Genomic DNA, 26,108 nt, shown 5'->3' with positions numbered 1-26,108 from the left:
AGTCGGATACATACCGCGAAACTTTCTTCTTTCGAAACAAGACTTAGGCTTCGCAGCCGCGAACTTGAAGTTGTTATGTGTCGAAAGTTATCCTAGTAGTGTTGTTTCGAAAGAGAGATATCGCGACACATGAGGTACTTGCGCTTTGAAAAGAATATTTTCCTCTTTACAGGTCGAAAATACCGCACCAAAGCGAAGATACAAAAAATATCTGCAATTGCAAATAGATTTTAATCGCATATTGTTGCATCAGTTTAATCTGATTTTGATTGATATAATTTTTGATCTCGATAATTACCTTTCGATGTATCTGTCAAAAAATGTTTCTACACTTGTTAAAACAATGTGTTGCCTTTTATCAAACTTTTAATTTTATGCATTAGTAACGTGATGCGTTCGATTTTTCATATCTGCCGCCACTGTTGGTGGAAGAGTTTTTCAGTTCTCGTTGTTTCGAAAAATCACGAAGCGAGTTGAACAAAACTCTCACTAACGACCGCCGTGCGTCGCGCGCGCGTTGGATATCGATACATTCACTACATGACTCGAAGTTTTAGATTCGTTGACAACGCCGAATTCTGCCGGTGTAGCGCGACAAAAAAAAAAAAAAAAAAAAAAATAACGTTGGGTCGCTTAACATGACCCGCGAGACAAATATTCGCTCGGGATAGTTTCCGGTCGAGTCGGCGGTGAATTGTGCGAGCTGTCGTCGCTGAAATATGATCGCCCAGACAATTTTCATCGCCATTCTGGACGATGCCGTACAGGTTTTGTAGAAAAGTTTCTAAATTGTTGCTTATATTAATGTTCCCTTACGTGTTCTCCATCGCGATAGCATTGTTGGAGGATTGACGAAATTGTTGTTATTACCGCACTTTCACGAAACCTTGAGACGTATCTACGTATACGATTTGCAGGCAGTTGAAAGAATTTTAATTAAAAACAAAATTTTTAATACCAAGTAAAATTATATAACTCTCACGTACACACTACTCAGTTTTTTGTTACACACCGAAACATTACACACGACAATAAAACATAGGTATAGTTTTATATTATTTCGGTCGTAAAAGAGAAAATATACGGAAAAAACATTTACGGGATCTGGTTTTAAAGGAAAGTGATCAAGTGCCGTCGAAGCGTCGAAAATGGGATTGTCCCATTTGCAGATTGAGTTTGACTCCTCCGGAGCGTCCCGTGGGATCGACCCGGATATACCCTGACTCTCCCTATCATTTGCTCGCATTAAGTAAGGACGACGAGATAAGATGATGACGCTGTGTTATAAATTCGTATGTCGGTACCTCTTTATCTTAGTTATCTTAATGCCAGTTTATGAAAACAGATTACATACGCATTGGTCGCTGTCCTTGCAAAATGCCAAATTAATAGAAAATTATGGTGCCGAGTCGCACCAGAGGGTTGACTAGGTTAAGAAAAAAAATTCTTTTTTAATTTTACATTAGTTATTTTGCAGCATTTTTCTGAACAATATCGTTTCCTCGCTTATTCGTTAGACGGCGGAGCACTGAAACAGTTGATACATTATTTTTTGTTTACAAGCAGTGCGGAAAAAAGCGCTAGTCGCAATGCCACATTAATTTCAACTTGGTAAAAGACTATGCTGTCGCGCGAGATGCAGGAAAAATTCTCAGGACGACGCGCGCGCAAAAGCGCCAGTCGCGTTGGATAAAGTGTTGATTCAAATTATTTTAATCAGGAAGTATAAAGTATTTTAATTTAGGTACTTTCAATAGAAAGTTTTAACGAAGCTTTAAAGAAATGCGCAGTAGATTGGGATAATTTGAATCGAGGAAGCTTTTTAACTAATCTAATTTTGTCGGAATTGTATATGTATTCATCTTTTAATTAAATTATGCACAAGAGTTATATATATATATATATATATATAAAATACATGCTTTCATAGATAGATCGTTAGAAGCAATACGAATACCTACTGTTTCGAAGTAATTTAGAAATATAGCGTGGTATAGAATTGCGCGCGATAACTTCAGAACTATTTGGAAGTGCTTCAATTGCGCGATTGGCCGCTCCATTCAAGAAGAAGTTTCTCGTTTTATTTCTGCAAAATATCGCTGATTAAATAAACGCCAACTGCTTTTATTTCCGTTCGTAAAATCGCCATTGCTTTGGCGCACGTAATTTCGCGCAGATGCACAGGTCTCTCTTTCTCTCCTTGCAACCGCCGCGAGACGAGAATACATCATTCGCACAATTTTTCAAATAATAAACGTTGCGACGTGTTCATTATGAATTTTCGAGATCGACGATCTCTCATCCTCGCGCGAGTTCGAGATAATAACACCGGCGCTCTCGCGATTCGCGCTCTCTATATAACTCGGAAACGTTACTGTCATTCGCGAACGTTTTAATATCGATGGCTCGACATTCCACGGTTCGTACGGTATCATCTCTCGCCACCTCTATCTATTTTTCTCGGTTCTTTTCCCGCGATGGGCACTGTCCGTTCTCGCTCTCCGGTCGGTCGCGTCAGAGCGTGTATATATACACATGTGTGTGTGTGTGTGTGTGTATATATATATATATATATATATATATATATGTGTGTGTGTGTGTGTGTGTGTGTGTGTGTATATATATATATATATATATATATATATATTACATATATACATACACATAGGAAAAAAGTAAAAATCGCTCGCGCTCGCGCAAAATCGGACAGGCCAGCCGGAATTTTTACGGATCATTTGGCTGATGGCATATTCGGCAGCGGCATTCCTGGCATATTCGATAACAATGCCCGCAAGCTCGGAACAGAGAAGGAACGACGACGGATCTGTACGTGGAAGAGCACTGCCGCGCACGAATATATACGATTCTTTCTCCACATCGACACGCTATAACCTGTGATGCTGTGTTAGAACGTAACATCTGCGAACGCGGGTGTGCGCGCGCGCGCGCACTCGCACACTGTGCAGGTGCAGACTCCATGATGGGTCCTACATGTTATCTGGAAAGCTCGATCAAGCGAATGGACCGTGAGGACCAGGTCATCTGTGAACTTGTTCCGTTGCCGTACGGCGCAGTCACGTAGAGTCATACTGTGATTTGCAAAAATACTTTTTCAAGGTGACGTATCCCTTGATACGGTCTTCAAACCTCTCTCTCGCTCTTCTCTATCTCGGTTCTGTGTCGAGTAATAGGCACAAAAATATTTCGTTGTGTATCGTATATCGCCGCTTTGACGCGTACGTTAATGCGTATTGTGTGCACGGACTATGGGAAGGAAAACGAATATGTGTGTCACACACACCGGCACACACTGCGCTGTTATCATCACAAGGCTCTCTCAAGCTATTTCTCTGAGAACAAAGCCGCGTGTGTAACGAAAAAAGACAAACCATACATCTTTCAGAGTAAACATCTCTCCTCATATCTGCGAGTGATCCTAATCTTTTGTCTGAGAGAGCGCGCATTGCCGCCTACCGCTGACACATTTTCATGCCGAGCTTCTGCCGAGTTCGTGCCGGGAACATTTGTTTCCGGAATAGCCCGGCGCGTCGGGTACGTAGGGGTGTTTTTGTCCTTCACCGGGTGACGTAATCGTTGCTCATTTCGCGTCTAATTAGCGCGGGGATTAGCCTCAAAGCGGTTGTAAAATGTCGTGCGCGCGTTGCGTACGGCGGGGGGCGCGTCTTGTCGTCGTTTTATTCGTTTCGCGTTTCTCGTCGAGAAACTGTCGCCCGGCGAAAACGTAATAACGGTTATCATCGAAATCGTCATATTACGGGAAAATTTAATTAGTTTTTACCGGCCATTCGCGCGCCGGAAGAGAGAGAGAGAGAGAGTAGCTCTTCCGAAGTAAAGCTTGGGCGCGCCGGGAGATAATAGAAGAAAAGCAAGCGGACCTCGTGTGCGCGACCTGAATATAAATATGCTTTAAAGAAGAGGTTGGTATAGGTGATCGGCGCGCAACGTTTCTGTTGCGTCTGGAAAATTCAAAGTTTTCCGAGTGAAATCGGACGTTAGATATCGCGTAGCGATACGCACACGTACACACACGTAAGTGTACGTGTGTATACGTGTTTGAAATAACGAACGCGCGAAATTATGAATGAGAACATATATACAAAGAGATATAGAGGTTTGAAAAAAAACCAAAAAAGAGTATTTTATTGATCGCGACAATTCGAAATGTCTTTTTTTTTTTTATTCAATATTTTATACGCGCATACACACGATATTACCCGTTTCGCAAACGAACATATTACGTATTTCTCTCGGCATATTAATTCAGCTGGGGGAACATCGCTCTCGTGAAAATCTTCTGTATTTATCGTGATAAAACAATAACCCTAATTGAACGGATTAAAGGTCGGTTTTACAGAATTGCGAAGATGATATTTTGTGCCGGAAGAAGAGAGAGAGAGAGAGCGCTTTAAATCCCGCAAACACGCGGAAAACAAAGGCAGCTTGACGCGTCAATTTGTTAATAGCGGAAATTTCGCGCGAAAGGCAGCTGGAAAATTCTGCTCTGTGGGCGGGTCGACCCGAAACGATGTGTACCCGTCGGTAGTTTCGCTGAATGAAACAATAGACGCATATCTACGTGACGCTGCGAGATATTGTCGTGCGAAAATTATTGCGGGCTAACTAGGGCGGCGAGGAGGTGCCTCATCGTATCGTCCCTTGTCTCCCTCCTCTGCCCCTTGGAATCTTGTTTCTCCCTCCCAGTGCGCCGTGGCCCACTTCCAAAATAACAAACGTGCCGCGCGCGCAAAGCAGCCTCGGGATGGTAGCTGCGGATTGCGCGGCGTGTGGCGGTAACGATCGCGGGTCATTAGCAATGCTAATGCACCTTTCGACTGATGAGACGGCGTAATGCCTCTGGTCGGCCTCTGGTGTCGGGGCTCCCCGAGTTCTCTCTCTCTTCCCCTCTGCCTCCTTCACCCTTCATATATTCCTCGAGAAGACTACTTTGAAGTACCACAAGGGATGCTTCGATCGGTCAGTTCGTTGACTGCGCGTAAATTGTGCCGAAGAGAATATTGACTTTCTATTAAGATCGCACTCTGCGCCCCTTTTCGAAGAAACCACAAACTCGATATGCGTTTAGCGTTGTGTCACATCTACAACTTTCTCTTGTCGCTTGTGTAAATCGATAACAAAACTGTGAAAAATTTACTTAACCTCTTTACGTGCTATTGTACATTATTTTACATTTTCTTTACATCGTAGAATAAAATTTTTTTAAAATATTATAAAGATTAGATATTTTTGTTCTTTCAAATCGTGGAAAGAGTGTCTCGTAAGTGCGATTACGCGATCTCTTCAAATTAAGACTCTGTTCTTAGAACTGTTACAATCTCGCGTTAACATTGTTTTAATTATAAATATCTATATAGTATTTTAGTTCGTAAAAACCCAATGGATAGTGATATTCGACTCATTTCTTTTTATTAAACATTTCTTTTTATGACGCAAAAAACTTCTAAGCAGTGCGTTTCCAAACTCACGTTTACATTTAACGGCGTCCAACACTTCTGAGCCATGAATCTTTCAGGTTCGAAGAAAGCACGTAAGAGAATTTTTACGACTCCCAGAACGCCGCTTTCTTTTATTTTTACGTCCGACTTACGAAGCATCTGGAAACGTTGATAGTGCAATTAACGGACGGAAGTGCTACAACACGGATCGATATTGTATCTACCCTACCAAAAGTCATTTCTCGAAATAACGAAGTAATGAAAATGATGTTATCACAGAATCGTTGAAATTATTTTTCCGATTCGTAAATAAAACGGAATTTAACACGTTCTGTGTCGAAACGTTTTTCACGCGATTTTTCGTTCACATCTCGTCAACAAGTCACGTTGCAGAATTTATTATAAACACATATGTTAATATATAAATCTAGAAGTTAATATGCGTTAATACTTTATGATTTTGTTTCTTGTATAAGAAAAATGAAAAAAATTCAATAAAAAAATTGTGAGTTTATACTAGTTCTATCTGTGAGTTTATACTAGTCAACGCTAAATGCGCTAAAATAGCTTCTCTTTATGTACAAATATTTTAAATGCAAATATTTTAATAGAACATACACACGTGCGCGTCAATATCTTTTACTCTCTTTCTCCCTCTAAAATTCAGAGCAAAATTTAATTTACTTTCTCTCTGAGAGATTACACGTGAAATTGAAGAACCACATGTGTGAGAAATTGAGATGAATAGATAATGATGATAAGTAGAGAGAGACTGCAAATAAAGAGAAGGAAAAGATATCATCGTTGTGTGTAGCCGAATAAATAGCACGACGAATAGAAATTTCAATAAATCGATTTGCAATAAATAACGCATCTCAGTAAACACAGAACGTATAGCGACTATATAATACAAATATATATATATATATATATATATATATATATATATATATATAACATCTTATTGTTTATATATCGATGTTACATAGTGAATATGTGTTCTATACGTTTGCTGATGTGTGTATAAGACAATCCACCACTCTCAGTATTTGATGTTGGTTGTGTGCATTTAAGCGCGAAAATTTCAAATTTCTCCTATGATGATTAAGATTTCGGTTACGGATAATTAACGTCATTTTTGATCGTCGTGAAATTTGTTGTGAAGAAGAGCGATGGTGGTTTCGGAATTTACTTGAAAGAAATTTCATGTTCTCGTCGGATCGCGGCACGGGCGCGCGACGCTGTGGCGCAAGGTTACGAGAAGGCTCGCTGAAATCCGGGACATTGTTAACAGCATTGCTGCCTAATTAACCGCGAACGCTTTCAGTGGGTTTCGCTTGGGTCTATTGTTTACATGCGGGCAGGGCGTTTATACGTATAGCAGTCCTTCATGACTGGACCAGCTGAAATATTTCCATAGAGATTCTCTCTCCCTTTGTGACATTACTATGCATGTGGATATGTATATATATATGTGTTTGTATTTCATGGTGGATTTCTATATCTTATGACGCGACGCGTCGGGAACAACACCTGATAACAGTACGATTACGATTTTTTCTAAAATTTTTCGTAATATTAGCGTGTTGTTGTTTCGTTAGGAGATTTAATTAGAACGATGTACTCACGAAATTCTAGCGAGATTTCTGAAGTTTAATTTAGAGAGCAGACACGTTTTGGAGAAACTAACTTTTTTCTGAAAATTCAGAAAATTGAAAATAAGCACTCCTCGAGAGGAAGAGGAAAAATGCTTATTCTTGCATGTGCGTTCCCGACAACTTCCGCGTATTTCTCAGAACGCACGCGTTTAATATTTGAAAGTGTGTTTTTAATCTTAAAAATTTACAAATTTTTAAGCTCACATGATATCAAACTAGCAAAGAGTTTCTCGATCAATGTGGGTGCATGTGCTGGGTTCACGTGCGCGAAATAGATTTGTTAACGTGTAAATTATTACACATTATTAATTTGAGTTGAAGTCAATTCGAAAATTCATGGATATGTGTTTCGCGTCACATGTGTGTAAATTATCCATGCTCTCAACATTGTGTTATACAAAGAGATAAATTAACATATATGAAGAGAATGAAAAATGATATATACATAGAGAACATACGTGGAATATTACACGGTATGTGTGTGTGTGTGTGTGTAAGAACTTTTTTAGAAAAGAAAATCTCTGAGGATAATTTAATTCCCCCAGTTTGTTTTACTGACACAATCAGAGTGGAAACTTGGTTTATTGGTCTGCGAAATAATTTTGAGTTTTATTCCGAAGTTCTCTTCGGACCACTGTTGATTCTAGCTGAGTCAATAACGGTTCCCGTGCATTACCGCTCCACCATCCGTTATTCTTAATTCTTGAAATCTCTTGTTAGTTTGTCAGAAATACATTCAAAAATAAAATATTTTCTTGTAGTGTATCACAATTTTTTTTATCTTGAGAATACAAATTGTGCGCGGCACGTACATTTGTAAATTTTTTTTCTATAATAAGAGAATTATTATAAAGTTGTTGGTTTTTTCTGTGTGATTTATAAAATACAAATTTTTCATGATTGCGAGATTTCTTCTTAGAATCTATTAACTGTTGGTCTCTCTTCTTTCTCCCTTCTCTTTTTTTTTTTTGCGTGCGTCACGAACTCGGGAAAAATTACTTCCATTTTCTTCTGTCCACAAGAAAGCTGTTATCACGATAAAAGCTTTGGTGCAAAATAAGTTATTCATAATCAATATCGCGAGCGAACTTCGCGGGTGACGTATAGAGCGCGTTCCGATTCGAAGATCGTTCGTAAATCAATCGCCTCGTCATTAATTTATTATATACAGCGGCGGCTGTTGATCCTGAAAGAAAACCAGGACGGGAGAGGCTCATTAATTATATCATCCACATAATAAATTTGCGATAATCGTGATAGATGTATCTTCCGGGTATCATTTTTAACTGTTTTTTTTTTTTTTTTTGAACTTGGATACGTGACGAGGTGATCGCTGTGATCACTCGCACTTGGTTAGGAAAACATGACGAGAACGTGTATACGTTTGTCACGCGAACACAATGCACACCCTCGCATATCCGCGCGTAGTTACGTTCCTCGCGTGTCTTCACGCGACGTACCTTACCTGCCTGCCTCAAGAGCATTCCTAATAACTTGTGGTATTATTTCTCGGTTTCCCAGGCTACGACAGGACAAAGGCGGTGGCGCTTGGTGTCCCAAACACATGGTAACTAAGGAAGGCAAGGAGTATCTGGAAGTGGATCTGCACACACCGCGTTTACTGACGTCCGCTCGTACGCAGGGCAGATTCGGCAATGGTCACGGGGTCGAGTACACCGAGGAGTACTTTGTTGAGTATTGGCGGCCGGGGCTCAACAAGTGGGTGCGATGGAGGAATCGACGTGGCATGGAGGTAGGTACCATCTGGCTGGGTCATCGATCGAATCACGCTCGAGATTTCTTTCCTGGGGACCGTAAGCCGGAATTGACTGCACGTCTGCAGATATTAGGTGATTTCCTGAATTTCTTTATCGACGGGTATACGACGCTCGTGTAGTTTCAGCGCGGAAGTACATGTCCTTTTAAACACGGTTCAGCTACACACACTCTCGTATTTACGAAGCAACAAGAAATGTATCAAGAAAAATATTTTATATTTCGTTAAAACCGAGAAACGACGTTTATTCACGTAGAACTTAAAAATATGAAAATGTGTGGGATACACTTACGGTGTTATATTAAAAATACATGTAATTTAAAAAACAAAAGCCAGACACGCGTGCGCGCGAAAAAATCGATTATTTCAAATATAAAAATCTTTGAAAGAACATTGCGCAAAATGTGCATTGTTTTTATTTTTTATACGGAGTAAATTGCATATTTTTTCCCACTCTCCACGAGACGTTTCAATTCGTTTTAGTGCGCGATACTGTAAATAATCGCCAGACTTTTCAATCGGATTTCATTTTAAGTTCGCGGCGACGTGCCGAAATTCGATTCTTCTCGACGCTTCGTGTGAATTTTATGCGAACGCTGTGCGATGGGAATTGAAGATGAAATATTGGAAAATCGCAGAACGAAATTTATTTTCTGCCAATAAATCTCATCATTTTGTGTCATATTGTGAAGACAGATTGCTCGATATAGCGGTTCGATGTAAATGCAGATCGCGCTGCGCTAGCTAATCTTGTGTATACATCGGTGCACTAATCTTGCTTCGCTATTGCCGAATGTAACGGAAAATATATCTTCCAAGTTTTCTATTTATACTTAATATATATCTGGGATATATATTAACGTCCTTGCATTTCACTTTGAACGTGCACCGCACATGTCGGGAAGGGAAATTAACAGATTCCGTATGAAACGGCTCGATTTCCTGGATTTAACTCAAGTTTCCTCTCTTGGATTATTCAGCCCGATTACAAATTGATAAAGCTACGAGCTGTTTGCTTTTAATTTGATATACTAGAGAAATATTAAATAATTTATTTTTTGTTTAGTCAATATTTTACAATATCTTATAATCGTTTTATTTTTTACAGTTAGTTTTTTAACGGTTTTTTTATACTGCAACCAATTACAAAAGAATTCTACCATTTTTGTTTGATGTGGGGGCATTTAAAAAGTCATGCCAATTGTGTAAATGGAGGCGACTGTAAAATAGTTGCGTTCTGTTAGCGTAATTAAACAAAACGCGCGAACTGTTAACATTCGTTCTAGCGAGCAATATTTACTTTAGAAAATATGACGAAAATTTATTGATAAAATTGCACTTTTATATTTTATTTCTTTTCTCTCTATTGAGTTTGCGATTGCACTTACGCTGATATAAAGTTATAATTATCTTTACATTAGCCCCGATCCATCCGCAATTTCTGACAGAGTACACTAATATTACACGGAATGTAAAGCTTGTTTTGATGGCATTCGCGATATTGCTGTCGATTTCCGTTTCTCTTAATATATAGGAAACTCAATGCGCGATATATTGCGCGAGTATTGCATAAATGAGAACCTCTGTCCCGGATGAGCGGCCATTACTGGATGCGACGTGTTAATTAACGTCTCTTTAGCATGATAATCCGTACGCGATATCCATTAGCCCGTCAAAATACATCACGACGGTTAAGCGATTTGCTCGCGGCGACGAAACCTACGCACGGCGATAGTTCTACGAACGTGTCTCTTAAAGTGACACGCGTTTAAATAAGTGCGTTTTCGAGCGAGCAGTTCCGTTGCTCGTTTACTTGACACGTTCTCTTAAACAATAATATATGTGTGTCATAAAACAAAACACTGAGAGAGATAACACAGCACGCGGCAAGCGTTCTCTCTTCTTCATTTTACTCCTAGTAAGAAAAATATTGCCAAAAGATTGCGGTAATGTAAAAACAAATGAAACTGTGGCACAGAGTGAAAATAATCAAAACGAAAACAGCATTAAACGCAATAATAAATTCTTTACACGCGTTGTTATAAGACCAAAATCGTTCACGTGGATTTTTGTGATAAAGTGACTTGTGAATTATTCACGTGAACATAGAAGAAATTTTCGCGCTAAATCGATCAAACAGCATAATTGAAGACGGTAAATCGGTAGTTAACGCTATTCTATCGGACATCGAGTGCTGGTGCAGCTATTATCCTACGAGCCGCAAGCTGCCATTGGTAAATGGAATTTTAATGGATGCACAATAAAAAAAGAGTGAGAGAGAGAGAGAGAGAGACCGAGAGAGAGAGGGAGAAAGTTTGTGCATTTATTCCGCTCTCACTGAAACGATGCAGTAAGTCATAATCAATCGTAATGAGTGTGGTTCATTTTTCAAATACTATCGGTGAATCCGCGTTTCATACTGTGCTCATACTACGCGCGCACACTGTTACATCTTTATTCGCGTAATGCGCTCACAGAATGCATGTGCACAAACCTATTAACGATAACGCGAGATCAGTGGGCGATCAAGCGAGAAAATGCGGTGCACTTTCTCGACGGCCTTTAATAAACTTCGTCGGTGGTTCCTTCTTTCTTTCATCTTTGAGGCGAGGGAAGGGGATAAAATGGAATCTGAAAAAAAAAGAAAAAAGAAAGAAAAGGAATTTCACTCCCTATCTTGATTTCTCTATTTATGAATTTTTCATTCATAAACGTTTTTTCTCTCTATTTGCCCTCTTTCAGTAATTATCTTCCCGAGCTACGCTTCCGCTGCCGCTGCCGCTCTCTTCATCGTACGGCACTCCATTTTTCCGCGAACATTATTCAATGTCGCGATATGATATTACCAAGCATAAGTGTTAAAATTCACTCGCTCGCGTGGATTTATCGCGCTCCGTCGCAAATTGCCGGTCGTAATAGAAAAAAGATTACTTAAAGCACCAGCCGGGATTTTTCAGTATTTACCCCGGCATCCGCAATATATTTCCTTCAAGAACTAATTTCGTCCGGGAGAGGCAACGGCTATGGAGAGAGAGACTTATTACCCCGGCTGCCTTACGGTCGCCCGATAAATAGAAAATCAAGAATCTCATCGGTAACGAACTTACTTCGATAGACTATCATAACTCACCTCCGGCTGGTGCTCGTCGTTGGAAGGTCGTTGTCGTCGTCGTCGTCGTCGTCTGGCCCCGCAGGAAAAGCTCCGTGACGCGGAAGTAATTTTCAACTCCGAACCGTGTCCTATCGTGGATGGCGGGGCCTCGTTATTCGACCTCGCGCTGTCATCAGAAGGGCTCTGATATTCGCCACCGTTACCTCTTACATCGCTCTTCTCCTCGTTGTCTCTCTCTCTCTCTCTCTCTATCTATCTATCTCTTTTTTTCTCACTTACATTTTCGCTCATACTCACGCTCGGCTGCACATCGGTAGTCGCGAATACGCTTGCGCGTATGTATAAAAATGTGTACGTCGTCCGACGTTACACACTTTTCTCCCTCTCTCTTTCTCTCTTTTAGCGGGCGGTTACCGTACCAGACGTTCTTTCCATTTTCACGCAGATTTGCTCAAAGTGAGAGAGCAAGCCGGAGATCCCGGAGACGGAGGCGAGACAGAAACGTTCCCGGAAGGAGAGAGAGTACGAGGAAACACGAACGTTTACCCTGCAGCCTCAATCTGGGAGGCATGTGATCTTTGTGCACGCGGCTCTTTCCTTTTGCTCCTCGCACTTTGAATACGACGACCGGGGGGGAAGGGGGAAGAAAGGGTGGAGAAAACGAAAACGGGCCGAGACTTGAATGGGAAAACGAGAGAGGATGAGCGCGAGTACGTGAGAAGAAGAGAAAGAGGAATAGAGGAAAGAGCGACTACGTTATCGCGCCGCCGTACGTGACCCGCGCTCTCCGCAGGCATTTTTCCACGGGTGGAAGACGAGACGTGGTAGCCGTTCCTTCGTCTCAGACGAAGCCAGTAACGTGAGTGCACCGAAAGAGGGTTTTCCGGTATCCGATCAAGCGCTTGCTCGTTTTGTTACGGCGGCGACGAGGCGCGCGTAATGCGGAAATGTATGTGACAATTAGAATTCGTTGCGAGACACGGACACGTGAGACACGAACATGTCACACACACACACACACACACACACACATGTACGTTATCCGATACAGAAGAAAAGTGAATAATGAATATACGCGCGCGTGTCTTTTGCTATGCGGGACAAACGTAACTGATTTCAACGCGCGATATATCCCTTCGAAAATTCGATGAATAAAACTGCACCGCTCGCGCATAGAAATGCCACGTATGATTGTGCAAACGTGATACAATAAACACGATGAATATCACAGAAAGTCTGATACATGTATAGATGAGATGCGATATTATATTTTTGCATTTTGTCGGACTGACGCGCGCAAAACGAGCCCGGTTACATTTTGCATCGAAAAAAGCACGCAACGGTCACAGACCGCGACGTTACACTCCAATAACGGAACAAAAATATAGAGCGTGCGGCGAGAGAGAGAGAGAGAGAGGGGAGGGGAGGAGATTATGACTCCGCTTCTTATGAGGTGCACGCGAATTAAGCCGGACAGGCCCGGCTCATTTAAATTCACGAAACGCCGGGAGAATAGCCGGGGACCCCTCTCTAGCTCCGCGCTAGATGCAACCTGATGGAAACGGAGCGGAATACAGCAGCCAACCAGCTAGCGCCTCTCCCTTTTACGTTCGGACGTTGTCGTGCCTGCGGCGGGACAATTGCCAACGGTGGACGTGTTTCATTAACGCCGACACACCGGCGCGGACGGGGCTTTGTGAGAGAGGGACACACCCACGGCAGCTCGTATACGTCTTCTGTGTAATACGAGCAGTCCTCGCTGCGGCTCTTGAACATACCTACCTGTCGCGACTGAGCTAAATGAATTTGTTTATTCTTTCATACTAAAATTCTATTTTTTTTTTTCACTTGTCGCACTTTTCCCTCTTTTGTATTATTCACGGAACTCTCTGTTTTCTTTGGAAATTGTGTTGACACTTTTCAAGGTAGAAAACGTACGACACAACGTTTTTAAATCCCGTCTCATTTTAATTTTGTAACTGATTGAGCAACATTTTTTTTTGCCTTTTTTAATTGTTCCCTTTCTCTCTTTTTTTCTCTCTCTCTCTCTCTCTTTCAGATATTTAAGAAAAATATATTGCTGTGACTTTAAAAATATATCTGTTTCAAAAAATACACACGATGAAAAAAATTTCTGTTCAACATTGTCTATCTATCTTTTGCGCGAGAAATATTACCTCTTTTTCTGTTGCGCCACGAATTACTCCGGGGTTTCTATGCTTACCCGGCCTTTGTGGATTCTAGCAAAACGTTGATGACGCACACGAGAAACAAGACTTGGTGGTTTCTCTCAACGATAATATTCGCAGATAGATGTACTACGATAAATCCTATATATATATATAGAAGAGTTATTGCGTAACAGGATTCTCCACATTGTGTGCGCGATGCAAAATATATTCACGTATTGTATTTATTATTTATATAGCCGGTTGCTTTTAAATTATTATACACGCATCTACATATTACTCGGAAAAAAATATCTCTTTAACATAACAAACATATACTTTTACAAAAACAAATATTAATGATAATATTAATGAAATATTTAAGTCTCTCTTTCTCTTTCTCTTTCTCTCTGAGTAGGAAATTTTTTGTTTTTTTTCTCGTACTTTCACGAAAGTAGTTATGAAAATAACAACATAAATATTTATGACTTCTAAACAAGAACAAGCACAACTCTTTACTAGCGGTTAACAGATCGAACAAGAATAATCGAAACGACGTCCTTTCGGTGGCAGACGTGAGCTCGATTCAGCCATTCACAACTGTCACTTCTTCTGTTTGTTCCGCGGTGTAGAAACGCGTTGTTGTTCTGTCACTTTTGTCCCAGTAATCTATAGAAAACTGATTGATTGACACGAATGCTACTTGAGAACAAATCAACTTTCCAAGCATTCGTTCACAAAATGTGATGAAGCTTGAATAAAAGCCTGAGTAGTGAACTCTTGTAGTTTTTTTTTTCTTTTTTTTTTTTTCGTCTCTCGAATATCGTTATACCTTTTGCGCGATTCCGCATTTTCCGCTCCTTGAGCCGATTCGAAGACGTCAGATATCGGAAAAAAACGAGAGCGCGGATTACAATTAAAAAACGTTTTTCCGATTTCTTTTGGTCCGAACGCGCGTTGGATGATAGTACACGCTGTGACGTAATCGACAAGTCGTCGTCGCTGTTTGACTTAGTGACAGTTCGCTTAAGTCCACGGGTATATCGACGGTAATTTCCATCGAAATTTCAATCTCGTTTATCCGCAAAGTAACTTCCCGGAACCGGTTCGTTGCAGTCGTGCTAACTCTCCCTTCCTACCCGGTCGTGTTCACCACCCTCTCGTCTATACCCCTTTCAATCCTCTCGTCCATCGCACGGTCGGCCAACGCGGCGGCGGCGGCGGCGGCGGCGTCACGACGTATCGAATTTTAATCAATCACCGATAGGGACAGCCAATTCCAGGGCCAATTAACATATTCATTCCACAGCACCCGGTACACTTTTTTTCCTCCGGTTTCAGCAAAATTCAAATTGCGATATGGGGAACACCATTACGAGATATCCGCCCCTCCGGCTGCCGCAATCATTACGTAGCGGTCATTACCGCGCGCGAAATAATATTGCACGATATTAAAAAAAATGAAAGTAACACGCTAAGAGCCACCCTCATTATGTGGTCACCGGCTGAACCAAGATGACGCAGCGAATTTTGATATCACCACGTTATTACGCGTGGAAATTTTTACAAAGACAAGAACTTCGGCGATGCCGGGTTGAAAGTTCTGTGTGCGAACAATTATTTTTCGTGACACATATTATTTTTAGTAATAAATTTCAAACAACTCCCTCGCTCGCAATGGACAATGCAATTAAATTAATCGAGTCATTACGTCAACGCCTTTGGAACGACGATTGTGTAAAAAAAAAAAAAAAATGCGTGATTTATTGAGTTACGTGTACGTTTGAAAATCTAAACTTTGGTGATTTTATCTAGAAACGAAAAAGTTCTCTAACGTCGTCAGTAGCGCAAGTCCGTCCATAGTCAGACAAGTCAACGGGAAAAGCCGTTCAATATCAGGCGAACCAGAACAGCTGCCGTTCCATTTTTCCATTCAATTTACGGCACGTTTGCGAAAAATCAACCGTATCCGCTCTCTCCGAGCTGAAAGAAAATACTAGTTCGGTTTGTTTCAGTACGATGAGGAATTAAGGAGACCAACAACTACATACGCCAACTTCTACATACGCGAATAACCGAACAAGTTTACACGTGTGTGTATATATATATACATACTTACACACAGACATATCTACTTACAGTATTTCTCTTCTTTTCTTTCTCGTGGACATTCGATAACAACAAAAGAATAAATAAATAAAAAACCATTAATCATATATGAAAGGTTGCTATAAAATTGAAATTAATCCGCACGGATATGACATAAATATGTGTGCGGATATAAAATGCATGTTATATGCAAGCGCGTTCTCTCTGCTATATGTGAACATATGCGCATCGCTTTTATACCGAGAGGGAGGTATATCGACGGATTATGGATTACCGTTACATACATACACGCGGCCGCGCGTACGTGGACGCGCTATTAGCGGATTACCGCGTGGAAATCGGCGACAATTTTCCACGGTTACACTTCCGCGCTTCCCCTCTTTTGCACAACCTCTCTCTCTTTTCCGTCGCTCTCTACACTAGCCTCGTTAGAAATCCGGTCTCGATAGAAGAGCGCTTCAATTCGGGTGAGAGCACTCGGACCGTTGCTGCACGAAAACGGGAGGTTAAATTTCCTTCTATTTCCTTTTCCGCGGCCTCTGTTTCCCTCGGTTTTTGTACGTATCGAAGCACTCGTTTATATACGAGAGAGAGAGAGAGAGAGAGAGAGAGACCAGATCGTTTTTCCTCCACCTTCGTTCGCTCGTAGACATTATACTTACAGAATGCTCCACGTGGGAGCATTCTTGCGCACAGCGATCGCGCGCGCAATGTTTAGATTACTTTGTAGCCATCCATGAGTTTGCTATCCGATTGTAATATACTTTTGCTAAATCACCACAGACTCCAAGGAATGTGGTTGCTAACACAGAGAGGAGAGAGATCTCTTCTAATTAACTTTAACCGAGGCGCGCGATGTTACACAAATTAAGATTTCTCTCTTCTCATGCGAATCGAGGATGTTACAAGTAAACACTTCCATTAGCAGAACATTACGGAGTCTGATGTCGACCACAGACAAATTGCAACACTGTGTTGTGTGTCGTCGCGCAAGTGGTGTACACACAAGTGTGTGGTAGTTTCATAAGTTATTTGTCTCGCGTATATGTTATATACAGAAATTCGGTTTTCATTTGTACCCGCGAAAATAAACGAGAGACATGCGAAAACGACAGTGACGACTTGCTCGCTAAAACGGATAAGCGTAATAAAATACTATTCTTTGCAAAATTAAAGACGTTAAAATAAAACGGTCTTCATTAGAGGAATGCGGGGAAGCTTGATTTCGACCGCAAACAGATTAGAGATGGTCTCCTTTCTACGAGGTTGCCCCGGGGAAGTAATTGCCTACACGCCGGGCGAGCGGAAATGGGACGCGCCGCGTAAGCTCGTTTCGCTTTTTCGCCCCCTTCCCGGTAAGACGATCCACCTCTACTCTTGCTTGAGTTATCTGCTTTCGACCTCCTAACCTCAGACAAGTTAATGAAAGCCATCACAAGTCGGGTCTATCGATTTTCAACGGCAATTTTCCATCCGATCCGAGAGTAATTCTGATAGCACGTAAAGACGTTTTTTTTTAAACAATTTTTCTCATTTCTAAACTGAAATAACATTTGCAACAGTTTTTACGTGGAGTGGTTGAGAAAAGAAAACTGCGAGAATAAGTTAGGTAAACGGTTTCCGTTTACGTGGAAAATTATGGCTTTACGAGACTGTTGGTCGCAAAGTTGCTACACTTATAATTGTTTTCAAGTACGCGGTTGCGCGCGCGCGTGTATATATATATATATACACATACATACATATATATTACGTTTAAAACGGCGCAATCTTCAAAGCAGCTTAAAGTGAGGTGGCTATAAAAGCGCAAGCATGTACCTAACATAAACTTTCCTCCTCTCGTTGTCTTATACCGAAAATACGTTCGATCGACCCACTAACCTTCTCAGGTTCTCTCCTGAGAACTGTTTCTTTGTGCTTAGCGAAAAGAGATTTTTCAGGATAAGGTGCGACCTTTTTTTTCTTCCTTTTATCACCGAGGCAAAACGAGGTCAACTGCTCAGTCATGAAAGTCGGTATCGATAACATTTAAGTATATGAATTTCAAAATGTCCGAAAAAGCGCGTCAATATGTCGCGTCGCAAACTGAATGCGAATTTTTAACCGCGTGGGTGCAGCGAAATTAAAAACCTGCGCGCGGAATGTAATACGAGCTCGCATATAACCGTAACAGCGTGAAATCTCGTAAAATTTCTACAACAACGTCCGCCAACATTTTTTGCAGGTGTCACTTCACGGCCGCATTACGGGAATTATATATTATTTGTGCAAACACTTTTGGTGTTACAACAATAATTGTCAGGAGACGCCGCAACATTTTTATCTCCGGCTTTAGTTTTTAATGGTCGTTGTATGTGCAAAAACTCGAGAAACATTCATTATAAAATTGTATTTTGATATTGCCAGTGTGAGCTTTTTTATGATGATTTCAAGAGAAATCGGGATTGCACTCAGCAAGAACGTCAATATATAAAACTCTGTAGCAAATATAATTATATTATTTCAACTGGTTTACAAGGACATTTGTCATGCAAGATTTTTCACCTGATTTTTTTCATCTACTAGTATACACGGTGTCTGTCATCTATTTTGCAAATTGTTCGATATATTCGCTTCGTTCGAAATACAATAGCTTGCATCTAGAAATAAATGTGTGAGAAACACAAAAATTGCGCTTAAACATTTTGATTCCTTTGATAAATAATGCGTAATTTGGTACATGACGTAGCGCGTGATGTTTATAATCAAGACCGTTCTCATCTCCGCGCCGACAAATAATTAGACTGGAGCAAAGCGCGTTCAAGAGGATTCTACTTACCTCTACAGCGCAGACATCAATTTTATGTGTCGGTGAGACGATATCGTAAGAGCGTCTCTCACCTCGCGACGGGAGCTTTGTACATATATAGGTATATATATACAATATATATATATATATATGAGGTGTACTAATTATTCCTATCGCGTAGATCCCGGGTCTGGCTTGTATTCCAGCACGTTGCAGTTGCAGTTGTAATGCATCCGCGGTCGGTCGTTTCCCGAGACGGCCGATATAACGGAAATTCCACTTCGCCGTTCTGCGGCCCATCCGTTCAAGGAGCACGTCCCATTTGCGTGCCGTTTACAACCTTGTGGGCCGTTTACACAGTCGAAGGATCTCTCTTCCGAGCTTTTACAGCGTATTAAGAATCATACATTCACTATCGTGAATTGAAATTGTTCATGAAGTTAGTTCAAAACAAATTTTCTCTTATCAATTGTGACACGCGAATTTTTTGTTTTTCTCGCGTTGCCATTACTCGTTTGATAAACCTTTTTTGTTCTCCGTTACACCGCCATTAAAATCAATGAAAAAGATCAGATTGCGCGCGTACCGCAAATAAACAAAGAACAAATCCATCATCACATCACAGGGAAAATACGAATGAGAGATTTTCCACCGGTTGCGTAGAGCTGATATACGAAAACGGCGCACCGCTGACGGAACCGCGCACGAATGTGTTCTGAATGTTTGTTCTGTACATCTCTCTGCGGTTTCTGGACATCAGATACTGCGCTTTATATGATTAACGCGAAATAACAGATTCCTGGTTAGAAATTCTAATCGCCGCACAGCTTCGGTAACACAAATCAAAGCAAAGGCCAATGGTCGTTGATGTACAGCTCTGGGGGGCGCACACAGTCCTCGTTTCTGTATATTAGCGTCTGTGTCATATCTACTCCGCTTGCGCACAGTGTTTAGACCGCAGGTCGGTTTTCAGTGCGGGGCAGAGAAGAAGAGGAAGGGAGAGAGAGAGAGAGAGAGAGAGAGCGAGACGCGCCTGATATCGCGCGAATATTCATATTTCAACGCGGACTCAGTGCTCTTCCCGGAACGAATGACGACGGTCAGCATGTTTGGACGATTCTACGTGTCGTGTATCGCTCTCGCTCTCTCTCTCTCTCTCTCTCTCTCTCTCTCTCTCTCTCTTTCTACACGATTCTATTTGCAATACAGACGATTCTAAAGCGAATCGCAATTAAACGACAAACTGATTGTAAAACGCAAGAAACCTGAAGCTATCTCTACGTTCAACGTATCAATTATTTTTGAAAAAGATTCTGTAAGAATAATTTCTAAATTATTTAACTTGTCTCTAAACATGTTCGAAAATAAACGTTTTTCATAATTTGCGAGATACGAAGAAATCAACATGTATAAAACTAGATCATCTTGCCCTCAAATCTCAACTTCTTCTCGAGCCACAAGTTTAAAAAAAAAAAAAAACTTTGTCATAATTAAAACACCAATTTCTTCTTCTGAAGCAAAGAGAAAGAAAAGAAAAAAACAATCGTTACCAGTTCAACGACACGAGTGTACTAAAATGTAAGAAAAAACACTTGCTGCGGTGTCGAAAGAAATGTACATTAATTAACGAGAATGTCTCGCTCGTGTATACGTTACACGTATCATCAGCGCCAAGATGTTGAGATAGTCTATGATTACAGATAAAACCCCGTGTCGCGTTGATATAACAGCAGATGAGAACCGCTAATCCATACAAATGCTCAGAATGCAAAACAGAACGAGATACAAACGTAGGTACTGAATTACATAACGCCCCGGGCAGAACAGTGTGCATAGATACAGAGTAACAGCATTATTATCCTTGGCATGTCTCTATCGGTGTACATGTGCTGATGGTTATATACACGTATGTTACGTAAAATAGTAAAGCCTTGTTTCTCCAAGAACAAACTGCCGGATTCTAGCTTCGGACTTGATCTTTCTCGGACGAGCGCGTCAATGTCCCGTATTTTGCTGTTAACCTCCGCCGTTCGATAACAACGACCTGCGTGCGTCTCTCTGCGACGCGCAATCCGACGTAAGGGACGTAAATGCATACGAGAGAAGGCAGGAATGGAGGAACTGTGTGCTTCAGAGCCCAGATTTAACGCTTGCATTTACATTTAGAGGAGGTTTCATGGCGAACCGTTGTTTACTAATCGGATTCGGAAAATGGCGTCCTCGCGGCCCGTGAGATTCGTTCTTAGTGCTGTAAACATGTTCCAATGATCATCGTACAGTTCGGTCCTTCCGTTAGAGGCCTTAACGCAAAATCACCGGTGCGTGCATGCTTTCATCTCGCCGCGACGCGACGCGGCTAAAATCGCAGATTACATCTTCTCCAAATTTCACACAGTTGGGCGTGTGCAAATTGAACACGTGTTTTTTTTTTTTTTTTAATTTACCGTGTAGTATTAAAATGAAAAAAATTTCACCCTTCAAACGGCGCACATGCGTGTGTCAATAAAAATTGTTTCTAATAAAGAAAACATCAACGACCGATGCATTCGGAAATGTTGTGTTGTAAATGGTGCGTGTAGCAGCAATAGGATTAAAAACTTGTTTTCCTTTTCAATACAGAATATACTATATCGTTTCGAAAATTGCACAATATGAAAAATTCGTGATACTGAATATTAAAAAAAGCATGCGATACAAAAAAAAAAAAAGAAAAAAAAACAGATTCTGCACGGATGCTATAAAACACGTGCTTGTTTTTTCCCCCTGCTTTTTAGAACGAAATATCTGGATATGACTAAAGTTAACTATTTTATCGCGTTGTATTTCTATTGTTCATACATGACGTTGTAAAAAACCCTTCGTTTCGGTATAGAAAATAACGTGTGTAACAGCGATCTGGCGGTCTGGTTGAATGCAAATCGCAACTCTTCTCGGATAACATCATTACTTTGGTTTTTTTCTCCGTGTCTCACACATTTCTCGCAAACCCAATTTCTTATCTCTAACATATTTTGCATTAATAATTCTCTATATTCTGATTTTCTGTTGCAGCTTCTGGTGGGCAATAACAATCCGTATACGGAGAAGGAACAGATCTTTGATCCGGCTATAATTGCAACAAAGATTCGTTTCATCCCTTACACCTCCCACATGCGCATAGTGTGTATGCGCATCGAGCTTTACGGCTGTTCGTGGACGGGTGAGTGAGATACGCGAATGCACTTCTTTTTATCATGTTTCTCGATCATGTATTTTATCTCTGCGAGCTCCGCGCTCGAAAAGTCCGTCTCGCCTCGCACAAAGCGGGCGACAATATAGCGGGAATCGGCATATTTTACTCGATAATGTTTGCTGCGCGTGTTTTTATTCGCGACTTTATCTGCTTGTAATAAAGGAAAATAGATATATGCACCTTGTATTTTAATCCGCGGAAAATTGTATTACCAACGTGTTGCGACATGGTGATGAAACAAATAAAAAATATTTCGAAAGCTAAAACCAATACTAACTTGATACCTCGCATCAAATTAGCGGAGACACGCCTCTCTGTCGCGTCAATAATTATCATCGGCAATAAATTTCACGTTGTATGCAAATGCGACCGAATTATACAAATTCATTAGCAACCGCTGTTATTGTCACTCGCGAAAACAATGCTGAAAACAAGCGGTTAGACATTTCTCTCTGGGAATCGCTTGCGTGTTGTGTCGTGAATTTTTTTATATTTTACACGCGCGACTCTTTCTCAGAATTTCTTGATGACATTCGCCAATGATAAACTCGATGCTAACTTAGATTTGTGTCGCGGATTTCTCGTTGAAACAAAAAAAGAAAAAAAGAAAAAATACGCGAAAGAGAGAGGCACAATAAAAATTTTTTTATTCAGCGCAACCACTTCGTGGATATAAAACTTTAAACTTGACTGCAATCTTCATACTTTTTTTTTGTTTAACTCACAGAATTTTCAGATTTTCTATTTCCCACAAATAAGTACTAAGATTTGTTTTTACTTACGTTATATATTTGATATATTATATTATTTTTGTAAGCAAACAAAAGATACGTCCAATTGTAATTTGTGTTTGCATTTTTTTCGCTAACTCAGAGAGAGTTTAGATTCGATTTTTGTAAGTCGTCGACCTTTGCTGGACGTCTTGACAAGAGGCCGATGTAACGCGTCAGTCTCTCGAATCTGAGATTAACTTAGATTTACGATCGACCACGGGGCTGTGAGCCACAGCTGCGTCTACATTAATCCAACCTCGACGAACCAAGCGGCATCCGTTAACTGTGCCATCTGCATGGCTCCGGCCATCGTTATATCGTTTAAACGTACAATTACAGCGGCTGCCAATAATATTGACTGGCAAAATAAATTGTGACTTACGAACGAGCATTAGCAAACGGTGGTTGGTTAGAAACCAACATCTCTGTGATACCGCGCAAGAACCATAATCACGCGAATTATAAAAGGAAAATTACAAAGGCAACGAAAATAAAAAGAGAAAGAGAGATGTGAAATTATAGAGATTTTTACAATTATCGTAACAATAACCACTTTTCTTTCTCAAGCAAGACTTTTTTACATCACTTGAGGTAATAAAGTTTATATTACAGCTACAATAGCTACATCCCGTCGATGAAAAGTACTGAGCGAATTGAATCGGTTTTTTTTTTATTCCCATCGATGCATTAATCAAAAACGAACTTCTGCAGCTGTTTCAAGCAAACACTGCAAAATGCCGAGAGAGAAAGAACGGCGTACCTATCTCTCCGCGCATATTTCACTTCGAAATCTGCAAAAACAATTTACCGCCATCGGGACAGAAAAATACGCGATTGATATGAGTGGGTGGCGGCGGCGGGGATATCTCTGCATACCGAAAGTACCGAACCGTGTAACTCATTCGTGCTTATTGACACCTGACAGTCTGAGAGTACATTTGCTTCTGACATAAGTCGCTCGCTTCTCGAAACGTATTTTTAACGAAAACCATGCAACGCGCGTCGTGCAACAAGCAGAAATCGATGTCGCGCGGTTCGTCTTCGCGTTCTGTCTCAAGTCTCGTCTCGCAATCTCATCGCGGATGTCACGCGCGCCCGCGCGCGCGTTCTTTGATCGATACATCCGCCTGTAATCCTCAGGACACCGAGATTAAAAATGTTGACCCTCGTTACTTTTTTTTCCCGACGACGTGCACTTTTACTCGTAACCGTCCGCAATCTTATCACGTACCGCCGGAAGAAGAAAACGTTCACGTGGAGAGAGAGCCCCGACCACGTAGCAACGTGATGATGCATAGTTCAAAAGCTTTATATATTCTTTATATCCACCTTGTTCTTTCCAGAGGGTCTCGTCTCGTATTCCATGCCCCAAGGAATCAAGAGAGGTTCCGAGGTTGACCTTTCCGACAGGACGTACGACGGCCGCGAGGAAGGAGGTTACCTCTCCGGGGGACTTGGTCAACTTGTCGACGGGCAAAAGGGTCCCGACAACTTCAGATTGGACGTCAGCGGCAACGGAAAGGGTAAGGCAACGAGTGCTTCGTGCTGGAACGAGATTAGCGCCGGCGCTAGATCGTGTCTAGATTAGCGTGATAGAGCCGTCTCTCTCTCGCGAGTCTTACACCCCCCCCCCTCCCATCCTGCTCAGCCGTCTAGTCTTCTTATTCTATCGGTATCTCACGCTATCTTGCTCGTTAACTTCTTTCTTCGAACTAAATAGCAGCCCGAAACCTCCCTCCGCTCCTCTCGATCCTCCGATGTAATTTTGTAACGTGAGCCGTGTGTGCCCGTTCGAGCGATTACCCGCGATCGCTCTTGTTTTAAGACGCTTTTACACTCTTATTAAGCGTGTGCCGGGGAAGACGCCCGGTCGAAAGTAGCGCGTTTATGAAAATGCGGCGGAAAAATAAATAAACGCGTACGTTCGAACAATTTTTTGACGCATCACAGCGCGCTCTGTATGCATAAAATATGTAATTCTACGTATAAAACACATAATTTGAAATATGTGGACATGAGAATTTCCGTTAAAATGTATAGAATAGCTGACGCTTTAGAAACGGATATAAACGTCCCTTCGGTTATTTAATGAATTTTCAATTTACACGTATTTCATTCGATTGATTTAGCGCGCATCAAAAGCACACATTTCTTTGCCAATTTCGCTCCTTTTTAAAGGATAGTTATTTCCTGGTCTATTTGCTCGATACGGTTTGATTAATTCGAAAAGAGATTACGTTTTTCTTTTTTATATTTTTTTTATATTTTTTTTATGTTTTTTTTTTATTTAATCGAGCTTTGATTAATGCTCGTGACGATCGGAAGTAACGCGCCGGTGCCAAACCTGTTCTGGGGCGTCATTTGTACGTCGTCCCGTTTCACGAAGTCAAATGACCATCAAAATTTAATTGAGGAGGATTCTCACACATGTGCCGGGATATGTAAGTTTTTTTGATCGATCAATCGGGTAGAATATTCGCCGCGATTTTCGGAAACTGCACCAGGAAACTGTGTCCGTTTTCAAGGACCGTATACGCCAGAATAAAAATAAAATTTTCCGTCGGGTTGAGACTAGGTGTGTACATGTACATAGACGAAAAAATCGAAAAGGTCAGTAGAATCCAGAAAAGCTCCAGGAAAGGACCATCGGAAGTGCCTGAGCTCTCTTCTCGTAGCCAAACCTGTTTCACGGCGCCGCTCGAATCTGTTCCAATTTACATTTATATTGAACCGCGAGCTAGGCTGCAACCCAGTCGCCGCTGTTTACTCGCTTTCTGGATACATTTGTGTCTTTCCATTTACGCCATGGGACACCCTCGTCGGCGTCGGTACACTTCGGCTACTACCGTCGTACTCTTCCACCTTCTTAAACTTTTAAACCCGGCAAAACTGCGTACAACCTCTCCCGACTCTCTTTAAGTCGGAAAACGTCGTCCGACACATCTCTCCAGTTCAAAATACAGACGACTCTCTCTCTCTCTCTCTCTCTCTCTCTCTCTCTCTCTCTCTCTCTCTCT

The 26,108-nt window shown here is 41.2% G+C and overlaps 1 protein-coding gene across 1 annotated transcript in view; it reads left to right on the top strand.

The window, feature by feature from the left end:
* Positions 1 to 2,980: 2,980 nt before the first annotated feature.
* Positions 2,981 to 26,108, top strand: part of LOC109861498 (discoidin domain-containing receptor 2-like) — a 35,640-nt gene continuing 12,512 nt past the window's right edge. Inside the window, exons 1-4 of the mRNA XM_020441172.1 lie at positions 2,981 to 3,078; positions 8,654 to 8,885; positions 22,138 to 22,285; positions 24,435 to 24,614. Of these exons, the coding sequence (XP_020296761.1) occupies positions 2,981 to 3,078; positions 8,654 to 8,885; positions 22,138 to 22,285; positions 24,435 to 24,614 (658 nt within the window). The remainder of the gene's footprint in view (positions 3,079 to 8,653; positions 8,886 to 22,137; positions 22,286 to 24,434; positions 24,615 to 26,108) is intronic.

This window comes from Pseudomyrmex gracilis, unplaced genomic scaffold, assembly GCF_002006095.1.
Source record: "Pseudomyrmex gracilis isolate BER0280 unplaced genomic scaffold, ASM200609v1 scaffold_794, whole genome shotgun sequence".
NCBI classification, from domain to species: domain Eukaryota; kingdom Metazoa; phylum Arthropoda; class Insecta; order Hymenoptera; family Formicidae; genus Pseudomyrmex; species Pseudomyrmex gracilis.
Note: the sequence above shows the minus strand (reverse complement) of the source record. Positions and strands in the feature narration are given on the sequence as shown.